This window comes from Melozone crissalis, unplaced genomic scaffold (assembly GCF_028551555.1).
Source record: "Melozone crissalis strain CALT ecotype California unplaced genomic scaffold, PUWL_Pcris_2 ptg000029l_1, whole genome shotgun sequence".
Taxonomy (NCBI): domain Eukaryota; kingdom Metazoa; phylum Chordata; class Aves; order Passeriformes; family Passerellidae; genus Melozone; species Melozone crissalis.
In genome coordinates, this window is record NW_026535807.1 from 16,510,868 (window position 1) to 16,533,388 (window position 22,521).

Below are 22,521 nucleotides of genomic sequence, written 5' to 3' on the forward strand. Positions count from 1 at the left end.
TGCCTTTCACTTGATGCATCTTCCGTGAAGGCACGGATCAGAGGGGAGCTGAATGCTCCACTGGGACAGCAGGGAGCTGGGAATGTGCTGTGGGAGCGAGGAGCAGCTCCAGTGCCCGAGCTGCCAGGCTGGCCCGGTTTCACACGGTTATAGGGACACTGACACGGTTACAGGGACACCGACTCCGCCCTCCTGACCGGGTCCCCAGTGCTGCCCTAACGCAGACGGTGCCAAATGTCAGCAATTGTAACGGTTCGGTGTTATCTGAAACCAAGGGCTGGTAAATACCCCTGGGGGCCGGTCCTCGAGCGATTAGAGCCTTTTGTGGGAGTGTCCTGCCCTGGAGGTGTCTGGGCAGCTGGAGGCAGTGAGGTGGTGGCAGGACAAGTGCCCACCTGGCTGATGGTGGCAGGGAGGTGCAGCTCTTGGCCATGGCCTTGTGTGTCCTATGGTGAGTGACTGTTAGGAAGGAGAAGGAAAAAAAACTAAATTATAAAAGCTGCAACTGTTTGCTGACAAAGCCAAGGAACAGCCCAAAATCCCCCATCTCCCACTTTCCTTGTGAAATAAGTAAATAATAATGCAGGGTTGTTTAGAAGACACAGGTTGGGTGAGATTTGAAGGATGGGATTTCTCTTCCCAGAGAGGTGGCTGATGGTTTTAAGCATGTGAGACCAACAATCTCCCACCTACCAAAATTAATAGTTGTAAATGAGCAGTTGGAAAGCTATGGAAAAAACGCCTGGGAGAGAAGCAGCAGCATCCATGTGACACGATGACCTGAGCCTTCCCTGCTCCCCAGCAGGCAAGGGAGCCACACGACGGCTTTAACAGCCTGTGCCAAGGCCAAAGGCCCCATCCTGGACCTGTGTCCACCATCCCCTCCCTTCACAGATGCATCCAGGCTGATTCCAAGAGAAGCAGGCCTGGAGAAGGGTTGGCAGTTACAGCAAAGTAACTCAGCATCTGGATCTTGCAGCATCAAAGACTTGGGCCCTGCACTGGGCTGGGCAGCAGTGCTGGGAAAAGGTGCAGGGGTGGGAGGCCTGGGCCCCTCAGTGATGCTGGAAGGGGCTGGGTAAGGCAGTGCTGGGGGTTGGGTTTGGGAGGATGGAGCCTTTCAGCCCAGTGCAGGGGGGCACTAGGGGTGACCATGGCAGGGTAATGGTGTCTGGCTCCTCGGGCTGATCTGAAGATCAAAGGGGGCACAGGGTGTGAGGTGGTGGATGGGCTGGTCTGAGAGTGTTCCTGCTTAGCCTGAGGTACCCCATCTTTAAGCACCCATTCAGCAAACATTCTGTCTTACAAGGCCTCTTGAACAGCAGTTGCTGGCTGTCCTTCCTACTGAGACAGGGCTGAGAGCCCTGGAGGTGCTCTGAGCAGCACTGAGGAGCCTCAGTGATTTCCCTCAGCTCCACTTGGTGAGGTTTGTACCCTGCTCTGCCAGCCTTGACCTGGGGGAGGTTTTTGAAGCCCAGCCCTGCAGGGATGTGCTGCTCCCTGCCACGGTGCTGGCAGGGCATTCCCCAGGCTGTGCTCCATGGAAGGATGCTGCAGGGCACCCAGTGGGCCAGCCAGCTACTCGGGTCCTGTGCAATGGGGACCACGCTGACAGGAGGGCACAGGCTGTGCTGGGCCTGTCTGCTCACACCGTGGGAGGAAACAGCACCTCCCTGCTCCCCTCTGCTGCAGAGGTAGGAGTATGTCTGAGCCAGCTGGCAGGACATTTAAATCTCCTTCCACCCCCTAAGCCAGGGTCTGTGACTGCTGCATAGAAATACTGTATGGCACATCAGCCACGTGCTGTGCATATTCCAAAAGATTATAGGATTCTTTCCAAGCAACAGGCTTTTAAATAGATTAAATCATGATGCCAGAGTGGCAGGTGATTTTCCAAATGCTGAGAATTCTCCCCATCCCAAGCAGCTACAGAATTATGAAGGCCTGACAAAAACAAAATAATCCCTGCTAGTCCCCAGTTCTGAACTCCACTTTGCACCCAGGCTGGTGCAGTCACCTGTTCCCCAGAACTGCTCAGTGAGACCCCCAGAACTCAGGCAGTGGCATGGGGTGCAGGCAACTTCCCCAGGTGTGTATTTAACTTCAGAGGGGCCAGGCCTGCCCAGGACAGGGGCAGGGGGGGCTGCTTCAGCAGTTTTGGGGGGTGGCCTGCAGGCCCACAGGGTGAGGCCCAAACCCACTCCTGCAGCTGGGGCACGTATGGGAGGGGAGGGAGGCTCATATACTCACAGCATCTCAGCTCCAAGTCAAATGCACACACAGGAGCTCCAGCCCAGGTGTTTTGATTCTGTCTCACAAAACTGGCAAATGCCTCTGAAACAGCCAGGCCCAAACCAGCAACAGATGCAGTCAATTACAGCTGGGGTTTAATGCCAGAACAAGAGATGGACATCTGGCACTGCATCTCCCTGAGGGTAGTAGCTGAGTACATGCTTTAGTTTTTCCTCCTCCTGAGCTGCACATATTCTATGGTGAAGTTGGGTGGGATGGTTTCTGATAAGGTAGAGGCTACTTCCACAGCTGTTGGGTGGCAGATCCAGTTTTCAATCCCCTCATTTAATCAGAATGCTGCTCCAATTGCTGGTCTTAAATGCTGTAGTAGTCACTTGTTCATCTTTATCGAATGTGTAGGGTACAATTATCCATTACAAGTTGCAGCAGAACCTTTCTTTTTAATTATTAACAAGCAGCCCAGGGTAAGTGCATTAAGTAGATGCAATGCTGGAGGGAAAAAAGCTATCCCTTCTTTCAGTTCAAAAGGATATCCTTCCTCTTCAAGCAGTGACTTTGAGCGTTAGCTGAAATGAGCAGTTCTTGGTGGAAAAGTGGTTGTAGTGTCAAGGAGTGAGAAGTCTCCAGTTCCCTGTTCTGCCTTAAACCCTATTCTGCAAGTGGCCAAAACAGAGAGAGGGTTAAAAGGTGAGTGGATGGGAATAAACAGCACAGCCATGGCCTTGGCCAGGCAAGCAGTGAGCCCATGCCCCTGCCAGCTGAGCACAGGCCCGAGCTGGGCAGTGGGTGCTGCTCTGGGAAGTCAAACACTCCACTGCCATTTCTGCCTCCTGTTCTGAGGGCAGGGCCTCTTGTCACACCCCAACCTGATTTTCCCTGTGCCCTGACAGCCACAGGGCAGCCTGGGCAATGCCAAAGCACAGGAGGAAGCAAGTGCTGCTCCCAGCTCCTGGCACATCCTGGGAGATGTGGAATTCCCTGCCTGAGCTGCAGAGTGGATGCTCCAGAGCACCTCCCCACACAAGAACAGCCCAGCACCAGTGGCATCATCCAGCTCCCACTCAGTGTGGTGAGCATGCCACTGAGAATTTCAGGCTGTCAGGCCACCCAAGGGATCAGACTGGAACCCACAGCTGCTGTGCTATGGCCATGCTGCACTCCCAAATCCCCTTTTTGTTTCCTTTGCCCTTCCTTACTGCAGAGAGGTTCCAACTACACCTGACTGCTCTCAGCCAAGCCCTGCAGGCACAAGGAGCACTGCTTTTGCATGGCTACGATTCACAGCCATAGACACAGACAGGATTTGTATTTAATTTTTTAATAAATACACTTTACATTAAAGAAAAAGGCCTTCAATTTGCAGTTTCCACACAGAGGGCAAGAGGAAAAAAAAAAAAGAAAAAAAACACAAAGAAAAAATAAAGATTAAAAAACTTGAACCACAAAGGGCAGAGGGGAGAAAAAGGGCTCAAACTTCAATCCCAGATTCCCATGTCTTCAGGAATACCAGGCTCTGACTAGGCCCAGCCAGGATTTCAGCCTCCCACTATAGCTGGTACCACAGCACAAATTGACATTGGCAAACACCCCAGGAGCTCTTCCCTGGAGGACAAAAGCATCTGGAACACACTGGTGCATTAGCAGGTATAACACCTGTAGATCTTCTTTTTTAAAAATAAAATCATATTTAAAATAAAAATATTCTCACTCCTCAACGATATTAGAAACCATGATCCTCTTATTTCACTTAGTAGTTGCATAAATTTTCTTTTAATTTTAAACAATTTTTCTCCCCAAACCTACCCCATGGTACAAGGTACTACAGGAATACAAAGGTCTCCCCTCTTTACTAGAACACTTGCCTTTTTTTTTCTTTTTTTTTTTTTTTTTATAAAACTATTTCTGTTCTTTAGGAAAGAACTTTATACAAAGAAAATATATTGTGAAATATCTTCAGAAGTTTCCTTGAAGAGTCATCTCAGCCTAAAATGAAAAATAAAAAAAAAAAAAGGCAGAGAGAAATGAGGCCTAGCCCCAGGTCTCTTTATTGAGACTTAGCCCCGAGCCTCGAAGCGACTCAAACCAACAGAGCGGATCGGCAGGAGATCCTCAGGCTCTCCAGAAAAGCAGGGCTGGGGTGCTCAGTCGCTTTCCAATTTGGTCTCTGGTCTCTCCTGTGGGAAGGGAGCATCTCCTCCTGCCCACACCCTGCCCCAGCCGCTGCTCACTCGTTCAGGGACAGGATGATGTCGTCCTCCAGGTCTGAGTTATCGGAGCTGTCGGCTGCAAAGGAGACACGTGGGTTATGCTGGGTTTGTGACACGGGAGATGGTCACCCCTGCCCTGCACCATCAGTGCTCCAAAGTGCTCAAATGCAGCCAGGAAATCTGCACCAGAGCCTTCCTTCCCTGCTTACAACAGAGGTTCAAGGAGAGCAGCTTTAGCAAGTGCAGTTCCTATGAGCTGGCAGGTTTTTCCCCAACAAGGTAGGGAGGACACCAGCAGAGCTGCCTGCACAGCTTCCTGTGCACAAAACAGGGCAACAGCTCTTCACACCAGGGGCTGGACAGATGCGGCAGTCGTTCCTCAAGCTGGACAGCTCCACCAGCCTGGCCCCTGTATGATGTGCACCAGGTAATTCCTTATGGAGTGAGCTGGACCCCAAAGGTGGAAGCAATCCACACACTCCCAGCTAGAACCTTCCTCTAGTAACTCAGAGGTTTCTGTAATGAACTACAGGTCACCTTCTAAAGGTGACCTGCAAATTGTGCTTTTCCTGATTTTCTTCACTGTGGTACAGAATGAAGACATGAAGGGATTTACCAGAAGCAGTCACACACACATACACACACTTGCTTTTTATCTTGAAACACAAGATCTCTCCTCCCTCAGCTGTGCAAGAGGGAAGTGGTAGCAGCTCTGGCAGCAAGAGGGCTCCTGCCTTACCTTAGAGGTGATGTTGGCTCTTTTTCTTATGCGAATTCATTGGATGCAGCAGATAACTGGGTGTTAAAAATAGTTAAAAAGAAAAAAAAAAAAAAAGACACCAAGACTTCCACTTAGACATCTCAGAAATGGTGGATCTCTAAATGCCTGTTAAGGTAGAAAGACCTTCTGGAAGGTTCACCCCTTCTCAGATGCTATCTTTAGGGAAAAAAAAATCACAGGCAAGCAGAGAGGGCACAAACCCTTTCCCCCAGCCCTCCTCCTTGAAGATCAGCCAGCTGCCTTTCCCCTGTGATCAGCAAGGGATGCTCCATCTCACCATCCACCAGACTGAGCCTAAGCTGAGGGGTCATCAGTGCTCCCAGAACAGCCACAGCCACATTGGGGAGTTAGAAAACACCAGCCAGTGCTGCAGCAGCTACACTTACACAGCAAGAGGGAAAGAAGCACAAGCAAGATAAAAATCCAGAAACCTTTGAGAAGAAAAGCTGAGAAAGTTGGAGTTTTAGGGGGAGGTTTGCTGGTTTGGTTTTTTTTAACTCAGAGGAAAGCTTTGAGAAAGGATCTCCTCACTATACCCCAGTTCACCACACAACCTTCCAGTTCTGAGCTCTGTAAGTAAAGCTGACTGCAGTTAACTACTTGGTATAATTAGTTTGCACAGACCTGCCTGGAAGTTGCCATTTTGGATTATGGAAGAAAAGAGGAATCAGAATCAATTCAGTCAGGCTGCTGGTGAGAATTCTATATATTTCTCCCATCCTATATCACATATGCATTTCAAAAATTACACCCACCTGGCCCAGGAAGAAGCTCTTCCAAGTCCTGCACAATGCATGAACTGCTTTGACAAACAGATCTAATGTCCCCAAGGTGGTAACAAAAGGGAGGAAGACAAATTCAGGTTCTCCATGGATTATTTTTAAAAAGGAATTAGAACCTCTTCTAAAGCACAAGAGACCAGTGCTACTCACTCCTCTATTTCATTTGCTCTCTGAATTATTTTGCTTTGGCAACACTCACTGTATGTTATGGAGGTTCACCCACAATACAGCAAGAATCTGCAGCAGGGAACACTCTAAATGCACCCCATGCCAGTACTCTCTACACTGGCAGCGCCATTCCAACTTTTAATTCTGGAACAAGCATAAGCAAAAGAAAAATTTAATTGCTCTTTGCTGGGTGGGAAACAGAAAGAAGTCAGATGAAGACACAGAAAAGCTCCCACAGAACCCCACTCATCAAACCCATCAAGGGCCAGCCTGGCAGAGCTGCACTTCCTGCTCTGAGTTCCTGAAATTGCTGCTAAGCAACCTAACAGCCACAGGATGGGCTGGCTGCAGCTTCACAGCCACACAGATCCAAGGTCTGCTCAAGTAGCTCTATCCATAAATGAGGTACAGATGTGGCCACTTCATAACAGTGCTCTGCAGAGCACGCCTGAAATTTCTGTCAAGGAGCCCCTGGTTTGTTCCAGGAAGAGTTATTGAGATGGCCTGAACATCCTGGCCAGGCTGCCCCTTGGACAACTGAAGGTACAGCACACCAGGTGCTCTCTGAAGAGCTTTGGGCTCTGCATTCCCTGAGGAAAAACAAGTGGAGTTGTGTCACAAAGATCCTATCCACTACTAGGACAGAGGTTCCCTGTAACCCCAAAATGTTGCACTGCAAGATGCCATTAATGACTGAGCTGTGCAAATATCTTATATGGCCCTACAGTATAAACCTATTTCCTTCTAGAGAACAGCAGAGTGACCCCACAGAGTAACTCTGGCAACCTCATGTGGCCATGCCCTTAAAAATGACTGAGCTACATTGCCACAGAAAACATGGATGAGCCTGCCAGCCACATCACCGCCCCAGAGGGGCCTGGCATGCTTCATCCTCCAGCTCACTGCCAGGGAAGCCTGAAGTGAGAGCTGAGATGGGAATCAATCTATCACTGCAGGACTTCAAACACCTTGCACACTGCCATTACTCACCCTTACCAAGCTTTTAGCTTAAGGTAACAATATTATGTCCATTTTTACAGCTTGAAAATTAAAAATAACTAAGTGGTTTGGTTGCACATACTCAAAAACTGTGCTGCAAAAGAGGGAACAGAATCTGATGTCACAAATCCCAAGCCTCATGCTATCCTACTCACCTTTCTTGTGAAGCATTCTTCCAAACATTATTGCTACATTAAAAGTTCAGACCTTTCTATGCACACATACATACACACACACTTTATATTTTCAAATCACTGTATTTGCAGAATGCCCAAAAAAGAGAACAATTTAAATTGTATCCCAAAAGTTTTGTTAGCTTCAGAACACTCTAATAAAGGAAGTGAAATCAGAAATGCCATGTTGGCTTTGCACTTTAGGCAGTTACAAAAGAAAAGAACAGCACCAAGGATCAAAAGTGCTTCTCTGTCCTTACAGGCTCACAAGAGGCAGAGAGGACAGGTGAGCTAAGAGTTAAACCTGTGTCCCCTTGAAGGGCAGGACAGGTAAGCAATCATACAAAGCTTCTTCACACAGAGTTCTCACACATACACACACCTGGGAGCACCTGAAGAAAGCAGATACCTCCTTTCCCAGAATGCACACTTGGTCTCTCACATAAGAGCTGTTTTTATCAGCAGATTACTAAGAGATGCCCCAGGTGAACAAGGTGATGATGGCCTGTCACTCATACCAGCCAGGGACAAGTCAGTTAAGTCATTTCAGGGGAAATTTAGATGTTACCTCTTTGTCAGGACCTTAAGCAGTGGACAAGGTCACCAAAGTGGCCACACACTTACTATCTCCAAGAATCAGCTCAACTTCCTCATCAGCATCAGAATCTTCATCTTCTCCCTCATCTCCCTCTTCCAGGAGGTTGGCAATCTCCTCATCATCGGAGGGAGAAAAGTCATTTTCTCCATCTTCACCAGCATTCTCATTGTTCTCATCCTCCTCCAGCTCAGCCTCCAGCAGCTGGTCTGTATCTAGCTCATCAAGGTCATCTGTGTCATCATCATCTTCATCATCATCTTCTTCTTCTTGCTCCTCTTCCTCCTATAAAGACAGCAAAAAACAGTCCATTGCAGACATTAAGATAAATGTAAAATGGAATAACAGGAACTAAAGAAAACCTATAGTTTTCACTTCTCCCCACATCCAGCCATCAGACATGATAAACACTCTCCCATCACCCATCTAAGCACTCTCTCCAAAGCTTCAGAATATCACACATGCCAGATCACCTGCAGGCCTGCAAAATCTCAACTGCAAAATGCTGGTGCAAACAGGTACCATTGGCTCAACCTCCTCTCCAGGACTGGCCACCAACACATGGCACCACAATGCACCCTTGAGAAGGACATGCAGTAAGACCTGTTAATCCATGGCTTTGTTGCTAGTCTTGTGCAAACTGCTTTAAGTTTCAGCAGGACCAAAAGCTGCACTTGACATCAAACCACATGCACCATCAGTCTCTGTCACTGCCATTTAGATGAGGTATAAAATGTAGGAAAAATACTTTTAGCCTAAGCCAATCCCTGAATCACTCAGCTTCAGTTGACAGAACTGTTTAAGGCAGCTCAGGAGCCACATCTTTGGTATTTACCTGTGAATCAAGATCTTTATCAAATCAGAATTTGCCTTCAGTAAAGCAACTGAATTCCTCATTGTACAGGCAAAATCCAGAAATCTGTGTGTAGTGGATGAGACTGAGTGGGAAGGAGCTGTAACAGTTCCACCCTTCTCCCAGACAAACTGCCATCACAAGCCAAGCTCCAGAGTGTTCCAGGGCTGAAAGAAAAGCTTCAATCCACCTGCACCTCTCCTCAGCCACAGCCTGTTTCTGTAACAGAATGTTCTCAGCTCATTCAGTCCTAATTGCCTCTTTGTTTTGGGAGGTGACACATTTTGTAAAATTAGGAAGCAATTAAGATCGATATCTAACAACCCACTTCAAGGGTTCCTTTGGTCCTCAAGCTCACCACACTCCCACTGTTTAGACTGCTGCATTTTCAGATCCAAAGGGACAGAGGAAAGTCCTCTGCTGTCATCTCCCCAACCTACTTTTGCTTCAGTCAGTGCTATAAAAAACCACCACACCCACACAAATCCAACATCTGTCACAGGCAAAAGTAAATTGTATTGTTTCTTCACTTGCAAAAGGCAGCCAAGTCTTCACTGCTGACCAGAAGTGCCATGTTCTTAAATGCAGATTACAGCACAACAGCAATGGTTTGCTACATACACTTTCCTTTATGAAAGAGTTTATATTAAATATAAAATTAAAACCAGCCTCTTTTAAAGTCGTGCTTATTTAAGAAATTACAACTTTACTTTGAGTTAATGAGTCCTCAGATAAACAGACTTAATTGCATACACACTGGGAGAGGAAACATCTTACTTGCAGTTCAGTTTTATGCAGTGCCATACTGGGTATAATTTCCCATAACACACACTGAATTGAGTATAAAAGCTTTGCATTAATAATTTGTATTTCTTTTTGTTCTATGCAGTATCTGCACAGAGACCAATGTCTTAAATTTTATTACTCTATTCAGAATTGAAAAGCTGATTAAAAACTGAAAAGGCAGGAGAGTTTATTTTCCTTTTCCAGTGTCTAAACAACTCTGAAGCAGAAAAGAGATACCAATTTATTCAAAAAATCTTGGAGATATTAAACCAAGTTTCTCAGTCTCTGGAGACAGAGACATACCTGTAGATATTAAGAAAAACAAGTATGTTGTCTCCAAGATCCATTTAGAGCCCATGTAGGTAAAACTTGAAGGATTCTGAAATGAGTTAGGTCCCCTCTGTGTTTCTACACATGTGGAATTTCTGAGAGTATTTTTTCCTAAATATCTAGTTCACAAGGATTCAAAATGTCAAAACTACTAAATTTGATTATGTTTCATAAATAACATAATTATTGGAAACTGAATTACTGTTTCATCAACATTCAAATTCAAGCTTAAGGCAAGGCCCTTATACCAATGTCACCCTTCAAATACAGGATGAAATTGAATACAGTTGTATAGAGCTAACAATCCCTTCTGGGTGACAAGAGTAAGAACCAAATTACACAGAAAGGTTGTATATTTAGCTGCAAATTAACTTTGAAGGGTTATATCAACCAGTGAAGAAAAAATACTTTGTGAAAATACAGACAGAAAAAATGAAATGTTTCCACTTTTACCATTTAAATTACTTAATCTGAAGTTGGTGATTAGGGCCAGCTCATATTTATTTAAAAAACCACCTAAGAACAGTAAGATGAGATCAAAATTATACCTGTCCTTGGTAAAACAGAAAACAGTGTGTAACTCATGCTCCAAGAAGGCACCCGTGCATGTGAGTGTGACACATGCAGTGACATCCTTACAGAGCTGGAGGGGTGACACCTCACAGGGCTTGAGGAGCATCTTCATCAGTGAGGAGGAAACCTGGACCTTGCCATGTTCTAAAGAAGCCAAACACCACTTGGACACTGTGACACTTCTGCTAAGCCATAGGCCAATAAATTCTGTCTCGGTTTCTGAGGCAAGCCAAGCAGCAGCTCTGCAGGGCCAGCTCAGCACTCCCAGCTGGAGCAGAGAGCTCCAAGCAGAGCCTGGGGACAGCTCAGCTCTCCCAACAAAGCACCAGAGCTTCTGCTCCAAACCCAGCCCCTGGGACACAGCTGAGAAAGGGGTGAGGGAGTGCCAGGTGCAGTCCAACACCACCACATGTAAGTGATATCCAGGCTGTTCATGAGGATTCAAGATGAATTCTCATGAGACACCACAACTGTCTCATGTAAGGGATCCCTACACAGAGAGAATGGCACACCTGCCCCAGGGACTCAAACACTCTGAGTAACAGCACAGAAAAAAAGCCTTGTGCCATGCCACAAGAAAAGACAAGACAGCTATTCCAAACCAGATCCAGGTTTGTGTAAGAAACATTTACAGAGATGTAACAGTACAAGAAAACCTGGACACAAACTTACAGAATCAGAAAAGCTGATTACACAGCAAAGATCTATCTCAAGATCATCTCAAAGCAAATTACTGGTAACTTTACTACCAGTTTGCTTCCAGAAAACCAAGTAGATTTGGTTCAATTAATTTACCATTTGTAATCCCCAAAGGAAAAAACTAAACAACACCCCCTAATGGAATGGCAGACACTGGGGTGGCTGCACAGGAATAAAAAAAAGCTACTTGACCTAATTTTTTATATTACCTGTTTTTACAGCCCTTTCAGAGCTTAGTAAATACCCTTCACACTTGTTCAAGCACTATGTGTTTGCTGCCATATTGTCCTTTGAGGATTGTTGGCATGCACTTCATAAGCTTTCATCATCATCATCAACTTTCTTACCATTCCCCTTTACCAATCATCTTGCACATACAAAATTCACAAATTTGTCCTTTTTGGGTGGCAAATCTTATTGATACTTGACATACTGGTGTTCATCTCTCAAGAATCATTCAAAGGCTCAGGAAAACTCCAGCATTTCACTTATTCAAACTGATGCAAAATACACATTAGCTAAGCAGAACTTGAACTTTTTGATTTTAACATATTTCTGTAATGTATTCTAACATTAAATGAGTGTATGTACAAAGTGCTTCCAGGAAGTACGACTTACAGCACTGCAGATCTGCAGTATATAAAAATACACCAGCCTGCTTTCAAATTCTCTCAAGACTTTTTTTTAGAGTTTTCTCACATTTTTTGAATCCTAAAGTTTATGACCACGTGACCAGAATTTGGAACTTCTCCACTGCAGATTACACCATCTCTCAAATTTACATTAGGCTGGCCTTTAGTTGCCACAGGAAGATCCCACAGGTCTTTTTCAATTGTTGATATTTGGGTTTGAAATCTTGATTCAGTTTTGAGATGCACAGGTCACTGATTTTTTGCTTGTTTTACATGGTTTCAGCTGTTACAAAAAGCTTCATCTGTTTGTCTCGCACCTCATTGACTTTTTCTTCCTCTCCTCCCATCAGCACGTCTCACCTCCAGCTGCTTTCCAGCAACACTTCCTCCCTCTGAAAACACAATCTTTATTGCACCTCTCAGTTTGAATCATGCTAGTTGGTATTACTCTGACTATTCTTATTTTCACCTATCTTTTTGCAATCTGCAGAACAACTAATCAATGTTAGCAAAGCTCTTCCCACTACTTCAAATGTTTCAGCTCATATTTAATTCACTTCTGGCTACTTTTAGACAAGTCAAATTATCTGCTGGTACTATCTGCTTCTAGCAGTTGTTTATTTCATCTAGGTTTGTTTACTTTCTAAAGAAATTCATGTTTCCCATAGTCCCATTATTTTGGTTCATTTATTTGTAAAGAATTTTTGCAAGAAACAGCCTACTTGTTTACTTCACTCTCCTTCCCCAAGTTTCTCCTAGAGCAAACTTTTAACTTCAGCAATCAGATCCCTTCCAGATTATCAGTATTATTTTAATTACTCCCTATTGCCAAGCTTGGGAAGGGGCTTTGCTTTCATAAAAAAGGACATATGATCATTGTTCAAATACAAGTGTATTGAAGAATGTTTCACCCAGATGAGCAAGCTTTCTCCTTGTTCTAGTAATTTATCTTTCTCCACACACAATCCCCTTGTCATATCTTCTGACAATTGTACTCCTTGCTGAGTACCACGTTGGTACTTCCTGGGCCTTTGCAATGCAATTCCCAGGAGTGACAATGTCTGCATTTCAGTCACTTTAGAGTTTCTATCCAATTCCCTCCCTCCAGCCACTTCTTAACACTCCCAGACAATGGGTAGTGGAAAAAGCTTAAATGTGGCCAACAGACTCCCTGGTGAAGCATGTAAGGATTTTCATCTCCTGGATTACCTGTCCATCCCCCCCTCAGCTAGCAAACCCCTAACTCCTGTTATCTACCAGTACTCAATTCCAAGTATTCATCTCCTTCATGCTACAGGGCTGCACCTACTTTTATCTTCTTGGCTACTTCAGGGTTAGAATTTCTACTTCCTCTTAGCCATTAGTCACAGAGTTAAAAATGTAGAAGCCTGGGAAGGTGCAGAAGTTCCCATATGTAACAAGCAAGGAATCTTACCATAGGCTGCTATGCAGGTGGGTATATGCAGATTTAAAACAGGAAACAGCACACAGCGTACAGAATGTCACAGAGGCAAAACATGGAGTGAAGAAATAAAAAGCAGTTAATCTCTTAGTCTGGATAAGTAGGTTTAGCTTGTCTAACAATGACTACTTACCTGTGATGAATGACAAACCATCCATGATACAGACAAACAAAAGCTTTAAGGGAATGGGGCTCACATGGATCAGAGGTTCAGATGGGGCTCTTTTGAGCAAACTCAGGTTTTGCCTGTGAAATGTTTCCATTTCAATCTGTCTGCAGCTGATGATAATCAACCTGGCTCCAGCCACTGCCCTCTGAGGCATGTGCAAGCCACCATTTCACAGCTGGTAACTCCCTTAATGCTTGGGATAAAGGTTCTAAGGTGACTTATTATATTGTCTGTGCTTCAGGGCCCAGAGGTAATGTAAGGAGTACAGAACTGGGCAGAGTTTCTCAATATGCCTCTTTTCCTTTCTCTCACTGATCTCACACTCTCACTTACAAAAATAAATTAATTTCTTTCATTCCATGACACAGAACAATATTGCATAAAGGAATTTAAGATTTGGCAGGTAAATGAACTCCCTCTCTATGGACAAGATTTCCTTCCTTTATTTTCTCAAGCCTCTGACTGACATTTCTCATGACAGCTGAGGCAGCTTTTATTTACTTAGATCCCAGCTACTGTGGGAATTCTAGAAAGATGTGTTAGGCAAGAGGAAGGAAATCTTTGATTTATGTCACTGAACAGACAGAGTATGTTTTTATCTCTGCTGAAGCTGTTTTATTCCATAATACTAAATCTGTCCTTCTGGAAACTCCAAATACTTATCTCTTTCCAAGAAATTCCTCTGTTTGCACTGCCTGAGAGCTACTGAAAATAGATTCTGAAACAATAGGATAGTCTAAAGTAGTCACAGTTATTTGCTACAATCTAAAAATGTGGTAAAAAGTACAGGCACTGTTCTTTTAAATATCAGTTTTGGAGGATGCCTGCTCAAAAGATGTGTCTGTTATATTAAAAAGTCTTTGATAGAAACCACTCTTTACTCAGCCTTCCCAGCTGCAACTAACCTCAAAGATGTCTATGAAGGTGTGCAATGGACACATATTTATTATCATTTAAGACATTTGTCTGGAAACACCCATTCACAGCTATTATTCTGTAAACCATTTTATTCCTGAGTAAGATCTGAAATCAAACTGTACCTTCAAATATTACAGGAACAGCTCCTAAAACAAACCCTTACTTTAGGGTCCCTGGTGACAAAAATCATTCTGGTCAGCTTATAGTTGCAAAGCACCACCATGGTCTGATGATTCCCAAATATTTGTGCCAATATGGATTAAGGTTTGGGGGAGTCTTTCCCCAGCAAGTAAGTATTCACATGAAAAAAAACAAACCAACTATATCAAATAACAGCAATAAGGTACAGTGGAATTGCTGTTGCAATTACTGTTGCAGGTACACAGGGGGAGAATCCTAAGATAAAAGTGGAAACTGGGATCACATAGACATAGAAAGACATAGAAAGCTGAGGAAAACATTCTCCACCCTGGCTAAACCATATGGTAGAATAGTGATTGTCTTTTGAGTCTTTATTGCCTTATCAACAAAGCTTATTTCCCATCACCTGGAATTTTCTAAACCAATGCAAAAAGACAAATTACACACCTACCATCCACCATTTGGATAGCCCAGAAGCACTGCAGGATAATTAACAGTTCTTCAGGTCTGGCAAAAGAAGTAGAACACTTTATAGGACAGGGACAGCTAAGTGAAGCAATGTGCTACTGAAGCCATAAATCTCTCTGAACATGACAATAACTGAGGACACTACTAGAGCCTTAGAGATGCAACATCACCCACATGTACCACAGAGAGAAAAACAGGCCTTAAGCAAGTAATATGGAAAGAAAAGCTAAAATAGGGAAGTAAAAATGAAAATCCTAAAACTGAAAATCCTAAAACCCACTCAGATCACCTCATCCAGACTTCAGTTTCACAGTTTTGAGTCTACTCTCCCTTGATTTCAGCTTTTCTGAGCATGTACTATTTCTGAAGTCTCTTTTTCTAGCCCATGGTAGCTGCCATGTGCCATTTCCTCTGAAATTCCTTATCTGCCTCACTATAGAAGACAGCAGATTAACCAGGGAAACAGGGGATACTAATCAGCCAAGAAAGAGAAGTAAGAATAAAGCAAGCTAACAACTAAAAGATGGTCCAAGATCTGTACCAGTAGCTCAGACACCCAACATATCTTCACTAATCTAACTGAAGGAGCATATCAGAACAGTGGCAAATACAGGAGGAAAGAGAGGAAGATCTCGCAGCCAGACTGAAAAACAGGAAACCCTTACCTATTTCCCTGTATGCTGAACACAGTTTTGCAAATTCTTATGAGTAAGACTGCTGGTTATTGATGGACACATTTGGATACTCACCCAGCAGTGAAATAATTCACAAAATTCATGGAAGATCAAGGCAGGAACACTGGTATTTTTGGAGTAAACCACCCAACCAAAGAGCTTGCAAACAGACTCTTGTTAAGCATGCTACACCCTCACTTTCCCTCAGTGCACAGTAAGTACAGAGCACAGAACATCACCATTCACTGGCATTTGTTCTGTTTAACAAGGCTTGACAGCTCTGGCCACTCCTAGGGAAACACAGCCTCCCAGGGATCTCACTGGACAGGCTGCTACAGCAGCAGGGAGGAACCAGGCCACCATGGTGCTGCCCTCAAGCATTGCAAACAAACCCACAAACATTCACTGCAGCAGTCCCATGCTCAAGCCACTGAGTCAGCCCCAGCATTTAATTTGAGGGCAATTTGTGTAGCAGATCAGTTGATCTTACAAGGTTAGTTTGAGATAGGAGGAATAACATAGATGTTTTGTTTCTTAAATTACAGAAGGAACTGAAAGATATCTGTAGACCAAACATTTCTGCTAGATTCATTTTACAGACTCTCACTCTTTGCTTTTTGAAAAAGCTGTCATGGAGCCATCAGCTGACATTTGTCAGAACTGACATTGCGAGGAATCAAAATTTAAAGTAAAAAAAAAAAAGGCAGATATTTTTCTTTATAGTTCTTATCTCTTAGCACAAATTTTAAAGCCATTTCATTGTGCAACACATGACTTCTGAGCAAGGCTTGCCTGTAAGCCACCCTTGCATTTGAGTACTCATTATTTTGTATTTTCTGTACTGAGTATTCATCATTTTTTATCTTCTGTACAGGCCAAAAAAGGTATCCATGGATCCATGTAGGTCAGATATAAAAACCCAAATATACATCAAATCAAGGTGTGAAGAGGTAGGGGTCAAACAGACTCGTTTCTCCTTCACAAACCTTGACTAAAAAGGTTGATTCATATGCATTTCCCCCCACCACCACTTTCATGAAAGATCAAGAAAGCATCCTCTTTTAGAGGATTTTAGAGTATCTGTGAGAAGTTCCAACAAGTTTGAAATGTTATACCAAATTCTTCAAAAGCTAAATCACAGAAACTAACTAGGCAAATACTAAACACATATGTGTGAGGATATGGATATGCACAGAAACAAAAATCCTTCCAACAGGGAACCTCTCAACAGACAAGTGTACCAAAGAGATTCTGTCTTTATTCAGGAAAACCTCTATTCATTCTAGCTCAATGCTGGATGTTTCTACAGAGACAAAACCTCTATTTCTTAAACCTAAGACAAAAAAAAAAAGCTGAAGAAAAAGCATAGAACATCTGTGGGATGAAGAGCAAGGGGCTTAGTTTATGTTTGGCTAGATTGTACATTGAATTGAATTTGGGTTCATAAGTGTTGCTTATATTAAAACCAAATCTCTCCTACTAAAGAAACTTGGTTGTAACAATCCCTAAAAGTTGCTGTCTAGGAAACATGTACAGACCCCAGAAACAGAGAAATAAAAAGCAGCAGTTATGTAATACCAACTAATCACTCTTAGCTTGCAAATCAATCCAGGAGCAGCCTTGTTTGAACACTCCATCAGCTTCAGAGGAAAGCTTTTAGCACACTTAGATTCTGCCTGGGGCCACCTCTATTTGTAAGACAGAAAGTGTCCCCAGTCACATCTGATGGATGGCAGATCCCTTATCTCTGCTGGGTACCTGGTGTTACAGCCTGGAACCATTGACTGCTTGCACAAACACAAATCTCCCTTAAGTCAACACTTCCCAGTCATTTTGCAAAGCAGTGCCCTGACAGCTCCTAGTTAATCATTGTACAACGCAAGAGCTATTTCTGCTACAAACTATTCTTGGAGATCTAATGAAGAAAATATGAATACTAAAATATAGTGAAAGTGAACAAAAACAATGGAAGTGGAGATAGAAATAGTAAATATTGCCCAGGGCAAGCACTGGATGGCTAGGATGCAGAAAGGAAGGAGAGAGCAATAATCTTTCCTCCCTCTTCATTGCTTCCCAAGAAATTCTGTTCTTCTAATCTATTCAATCTAGGGTAGAAACAGTGACCAAAGATATCAAAAGAATGCCAAGACTCCAAGAGCAACCTTGTAGCACACTCAGTGGCCAGGACAGCACACTTCACACCCAAACCAGAACAACTGCTTAATCTTCAGAATTACAGGCAAATCATAATAACAACTACTCACTGCAAAGTTACTCTTCCCTGAGACCTGCTCTCCAGCCTCCTGAACTAGAAAGTACAAGTTCTAACCTAACAACAGGAAGATTCAGAGATAGAAAAAGTAGCACAAATCCAGCTTTCCAAACAGTGGGAAAAAGCCCACCAAAGTATCACCTTCAGCTTCTGGCATTCTTTGGAAAAAGGTGAAGTCAGCTTTTCTCACAGGATATACAAATATATGATTTACTAGAATGCAGACACCAAAGAGCAAAGAATAATGCATTTTAAATCTTTATAGAATTGAAGCATAAGGTTTTTGCCTGTCCAAAAAAAAAAAAACAACCCTAAAACACCTGACACCCACAAAGTTACAAACTGATTCTGTTGAATTTTAGTTCTCTCTTTACTGCAGTAAGCATTCTGTGCCACTGTGTATTCTACCAGCTGCACCCTGAGGAGCCCTTACTGCAGCTCTGAGCTCTTCTGTCAAGTTGCCAGAGGTGAAACAGCTGATCTGAAAAGGAAAACCAACATATCCCAGTGCAAACCTAGAGCCCTCTTCAAAATTCTTTAACCTTTTTGCTGTGTAGAAGTACTGTGCAGTTTCACTGTATTAGTCACAAGCTGTATCTCTTAGTGGTAAATTAGTGATAAATTAGTGATAAATTAAGTTCAAATATGAGAATTGGAATTGAAAAAAAGGAAAGACTCAAGCCTGAAGCTAGACTACTGTCTATATTGGGGGTTGAAATACTTAAAAAAAAAAGCAGAACAGAAAGCAAAGCTTCTGATCAAGACTGAATTCTGAAATAAATTAATAAATAAACTATTATTTAGTTTACAGTGTGCTAGTTTAGATTGTGTTAGCTTACAGTGCACAAAGTTATTGCTCACACAGGTTCTGCACCAGACAGTTTCAGTTTACACTGACAGTAAAGTGACCTATTTCATATTAGGTGAGGCCAAATGAGGCCTCTGTACTTTCTGGGTAATAAATGAACACATGTAGAGGGCTAACAGCTACTCCAGAACACTCAGATCACTGTTAAGTTTCTCACCTGATCTTCTTCTTCATCCTCCTCATCTTCTGCCAGCCGCTGCCGGCCCACTTCATAGAGCCTGCACACGGTGTCCATGTTCATGGCATCCATACTGCCCTGGTTCTGCAGGGAGATGCCCACATGGGAGTTAATGCCAGGAACTCAGCTCAGCTGGTATATTCAATGCTACATCTGGCCTCAATCACAGCAACATTTCCAAAATCCTTCCCTCCCATTTACCAGCAGCATTACAATTAGCAGTTAAAACGAGTCTTTGGTTTCAAGACCTGCCATGTTCCCTGAAGTAACATTTCCAATGACTCCTATTAAAGAAAATTTTCTTGGTCTCACAACCCTTGTCATCTCCAACTTCAGTAGTTAGAGATGGAATTTGCCCTGCTAAAAATCCTTTTGTGGTCTATAGGGATCAGTGATTCACAGAGTATAAAGCTGACAGGACTTTACATTACTCACTACACATGCACAATCAGGCTGCAAGAAATTGGGTTCTGAAACATATTATGGAGCAAAGAACTGCATCCCTAACAAACCAGAAGTTTAGCTCAGTAATTTTTGCTTCAAATCCTTAGCTTCTGAGATTTTGCTAGGAAGACAAGTGTAAAAGGAACAGTGAGTGTGATTCACAGAAAAGCTCTGTGGGAAGCCTCCGAAAGATTGCATTTCCCAGTTATTTGATACACATTTTAATTTGCAATAGGAAATTATTGCTATAAATAAGAAAAAAGCACATTTTTCTTTATGCTCATGAGAAAGAAAATCTCTGTACATATTGAAATGGGAAGAGTTTGAAGAAGAGAAGCAAATGTGTTTGGAAATTTAAGGAATAAGAGGCAGCAAAACAAAACTGTAGGGGGTGCAGAATAAAAAACAAACAGCATCTTTAGTACCACCACTGCTTAGGACATGAATTTTACAGCAGGAGCTCCAAAAAAGAAACAACAAGCAGTGCATTCAAACCACAGCTACAGAGACCAGGGCTTATTTTAGCAGCTTTACCTCAATGACAGCCAGATAGCAGTCCTTGCTGTCTGTGCACAAGTCAAAGATATTCCGCTTTACATCTATGGTAGCTGGAAAACATCACAATAGTCAATAGTTAACTGCAGGTTACTTAATGCTCACTGAAAAAAGTGTCTAAAACCAAATAATACAGTTTTGGGACAAGAAAAAACAGCTGAAACTAGTGAAATGAATGTTTGTAGTAATAAAGAATAGAAATGTTGGAGACCATTGTAAAAAACAGTCATGTAAGCTCTTGACCTGCTCTGCATGGTGCCTCCTCCCTTGATAATACATTTATTGGTTTTCCTAAGCACCATAAACAGCATCACATCGTTCATAACAGGTGGCAACAAAGGGACTGAGTTGTGACCTATGCCTCCTTTCAACAGCAAAAGCCACATTTGTACATGTCCACAGCAGCAATTAGCTTAGCTCCATGTGCTAAAAAAAGAGCCCCGTGTGAAATGAGAGCAAGGCCATCCTGGCCAAGTGACCTACTGTCTCAGATTATGCCTTACTTGGAAAGAAGAGAGGAAATAAAGCCAGAACTGCTGAACAGGAGCAAGTAAGGCAGTCACACACTGAATGGCATACGATACTTAAAATTATGTCAGTGTTAAACCCAACTCCTGTGCTTCCTCCAGAACAGGATGTTGCACTTTGTTTTCTCACACGTGCAAAGAGAGAAGTGAATGTTACTAAGCAAACTTTTAAAAAAACCTTTAAACCTCCAGACAAAGCTATTGGTGCCTCTCTTACTCTTACCTATAGGTTTATAATCAGTTGCATTAAATGTCCTGAAAGAAGAGCCAAAGGGACTTCTCATTCTCTCCTCCAGAAGGTCATCCTCATCATCTGCCTGCAACATAGCTGAACCAAGGAAAGATTATTCCAAAAATCTGCCTTCCATTAGTCACTACCATTAATCAACTTCAGATCAAATGAGACTCTGACATGTATTTTCTTTATATTTAAAAGCTTGGCAAGACCCATTTAATATCTACTCTTCCAGAGATGCCTTTATTGATAGTACAGATCATCAAAACTTAATACAGAGGACAAAATTATTTTCTCAAGCATCACTGGATCTGCCATTATACAATAGGTTGCTTTTCAATCTCACAAATTAGCTGTAATATTGCTGATGTTACAGAAAACTGTCTTTGTCAGCAATACATGCAGCATGAACATCCTGGAAAAAATCCAGGTCACATATGCCAGTAAGGCCTAGAGTTACAGAGTCTCTGAAGCTTGCCATTTCACTGAACAAGCAGCCACTTATCTCACAGGAGGTGACCCAGGAGAGCTATGGAAGGGGAGAAGTCCTACCTCCATACATCACTGTGCCAGTATAGTTGAAGACCACACGGCACTGATCCAGTGCAGGTACTGTGTGTAACAAATGGAAAGTTCGGAGGTCCCACTGAAAAAACACAGGCTAAGGAGCAACAAACAATTGAAAATTTCTATTTCCTTTTCAATGGAGTGATAAAGAACTGGCTAACTGCATTCAAAAAACCTCATTGCATCTGCCTTGCAAATATGATTAAAGCAGGGGTGGACACTTGCTCTACAATCCATTCCATGTGTTCAAAATAAGAAAGCTCTTACTCAAAATGTCATTCCCAGACATGAGAAGTGACTGCAGTACTTTCAAGGCTGCTCTCGATAAGACATAGGAAGAGAGCTGAGGTGCTATGGAGTGTTATCAGAGAAGAAAATCTCTCTTGCTCTCTCTCTGTATTAAGTATTTTGTCCAGACTGCATCAGAGGCAGAATCCAGATTTAAATTAGCTATATAACAGTCCCTACTCTTCCTTGATTCACAGGTAGAAGCTCCTGTTACCACATAGAACAAGTAGCACATAAGACCATGAATACAACTCTGCAAACAGCCACTTGTTCATCCATAGCAGCTCTTGAGCTCCCAGTACCAGTCAGCACAGTGGCACAAAGGATACAATTTCAGTGTTGACAATGACCTCCAGCCCATTGGGATGGAAAACACCACTGATAGTCATGTTGAATTTGTCAAACTTGTGGATGGCTTGTGCTGATCTGACATCCCAGAGGACACCATCATTTAGGACAAGGTCATCAGTGGGGTTAAAGGTGGCACAGTTCTTCTTGTAGTTGTTGGCAAGATCTGGGTTAAACAGAGTCAATAGCTTGTTGCCAGTCTGAATATCATAGATCTTTTAGATTAAAAAGAAAAAGAAAGATTAGTCACAATTTGTAATATACCTATGCCTAAAATCTTCCCATTCCCCTTCCTAGATTGCTTACAGAACCACCCCATTCTCCATTTCATTTTCCCATTTCAGGTGACAGCATTCCATAAATCACCTTTCCTACCAGCCCTTTAATAGTTTTTCACAGCTGGAACCAAGCCTCACAACAAGTTTTGGCCAGTGCTTGGCTTACTGCAGGTTCACTGACACATTTCACTACAATCAGGATGAGTTCCAAATAAAATAACCTCACTATGAGGAGTGGACTGGGAAGCTGCAATCACAAAGGTACCACTTAGCCAGAATCTGTTTCAGAAATGGAACT

The 22,521-nt window shown here is 43.0% G+C and overlaps 1 protein-coding gene across 1 annotated transcript in view; it reads right to left on the reverse strand.

Moving 5' to 3' along the window:
- Nucleotides 1–3,586: 3,586 nt before the first annotated feature.
- Nucleotides 3,587–22,521, reverse strand: part of DCAF1 (DDB1 and CUL4 associated factor 1) — a 47,864-nt gene continuing 28,929 nt past the window's right edge. The window contains exons 18-24 of the mRNA XM_054281260.1: nt 21,927–22,160; nt 21,295–21,388; nt 20,731–20,835; nt 19,960–20,033; nt 18,961–19,065; nt 7,988–8,243; nt 3,587–4,536 (exon numbers count right to left, since the gene is read on the reverse strand). Coding sequence (XP_054137235.1) covers nt 4,478–4,536; nt 7,988–8,243; nt 18,961–19,065; nt 19,960–20,033; nt 20,731–20,835; nt 21,295–21,388; nt 21,927–22,160 — 927 coding nt within the window. The 3' untranslated portion in view covers nt 3,587–4,477. The remainder of the gene's footprint in view (nt 4,537–7,987; nt 8,244–18,960; nt 19,066–19,959; nt 20,034–20,730; nt 20,836–21,294; nt 21,389–21,926; nt 22,161–22,521) is intronic.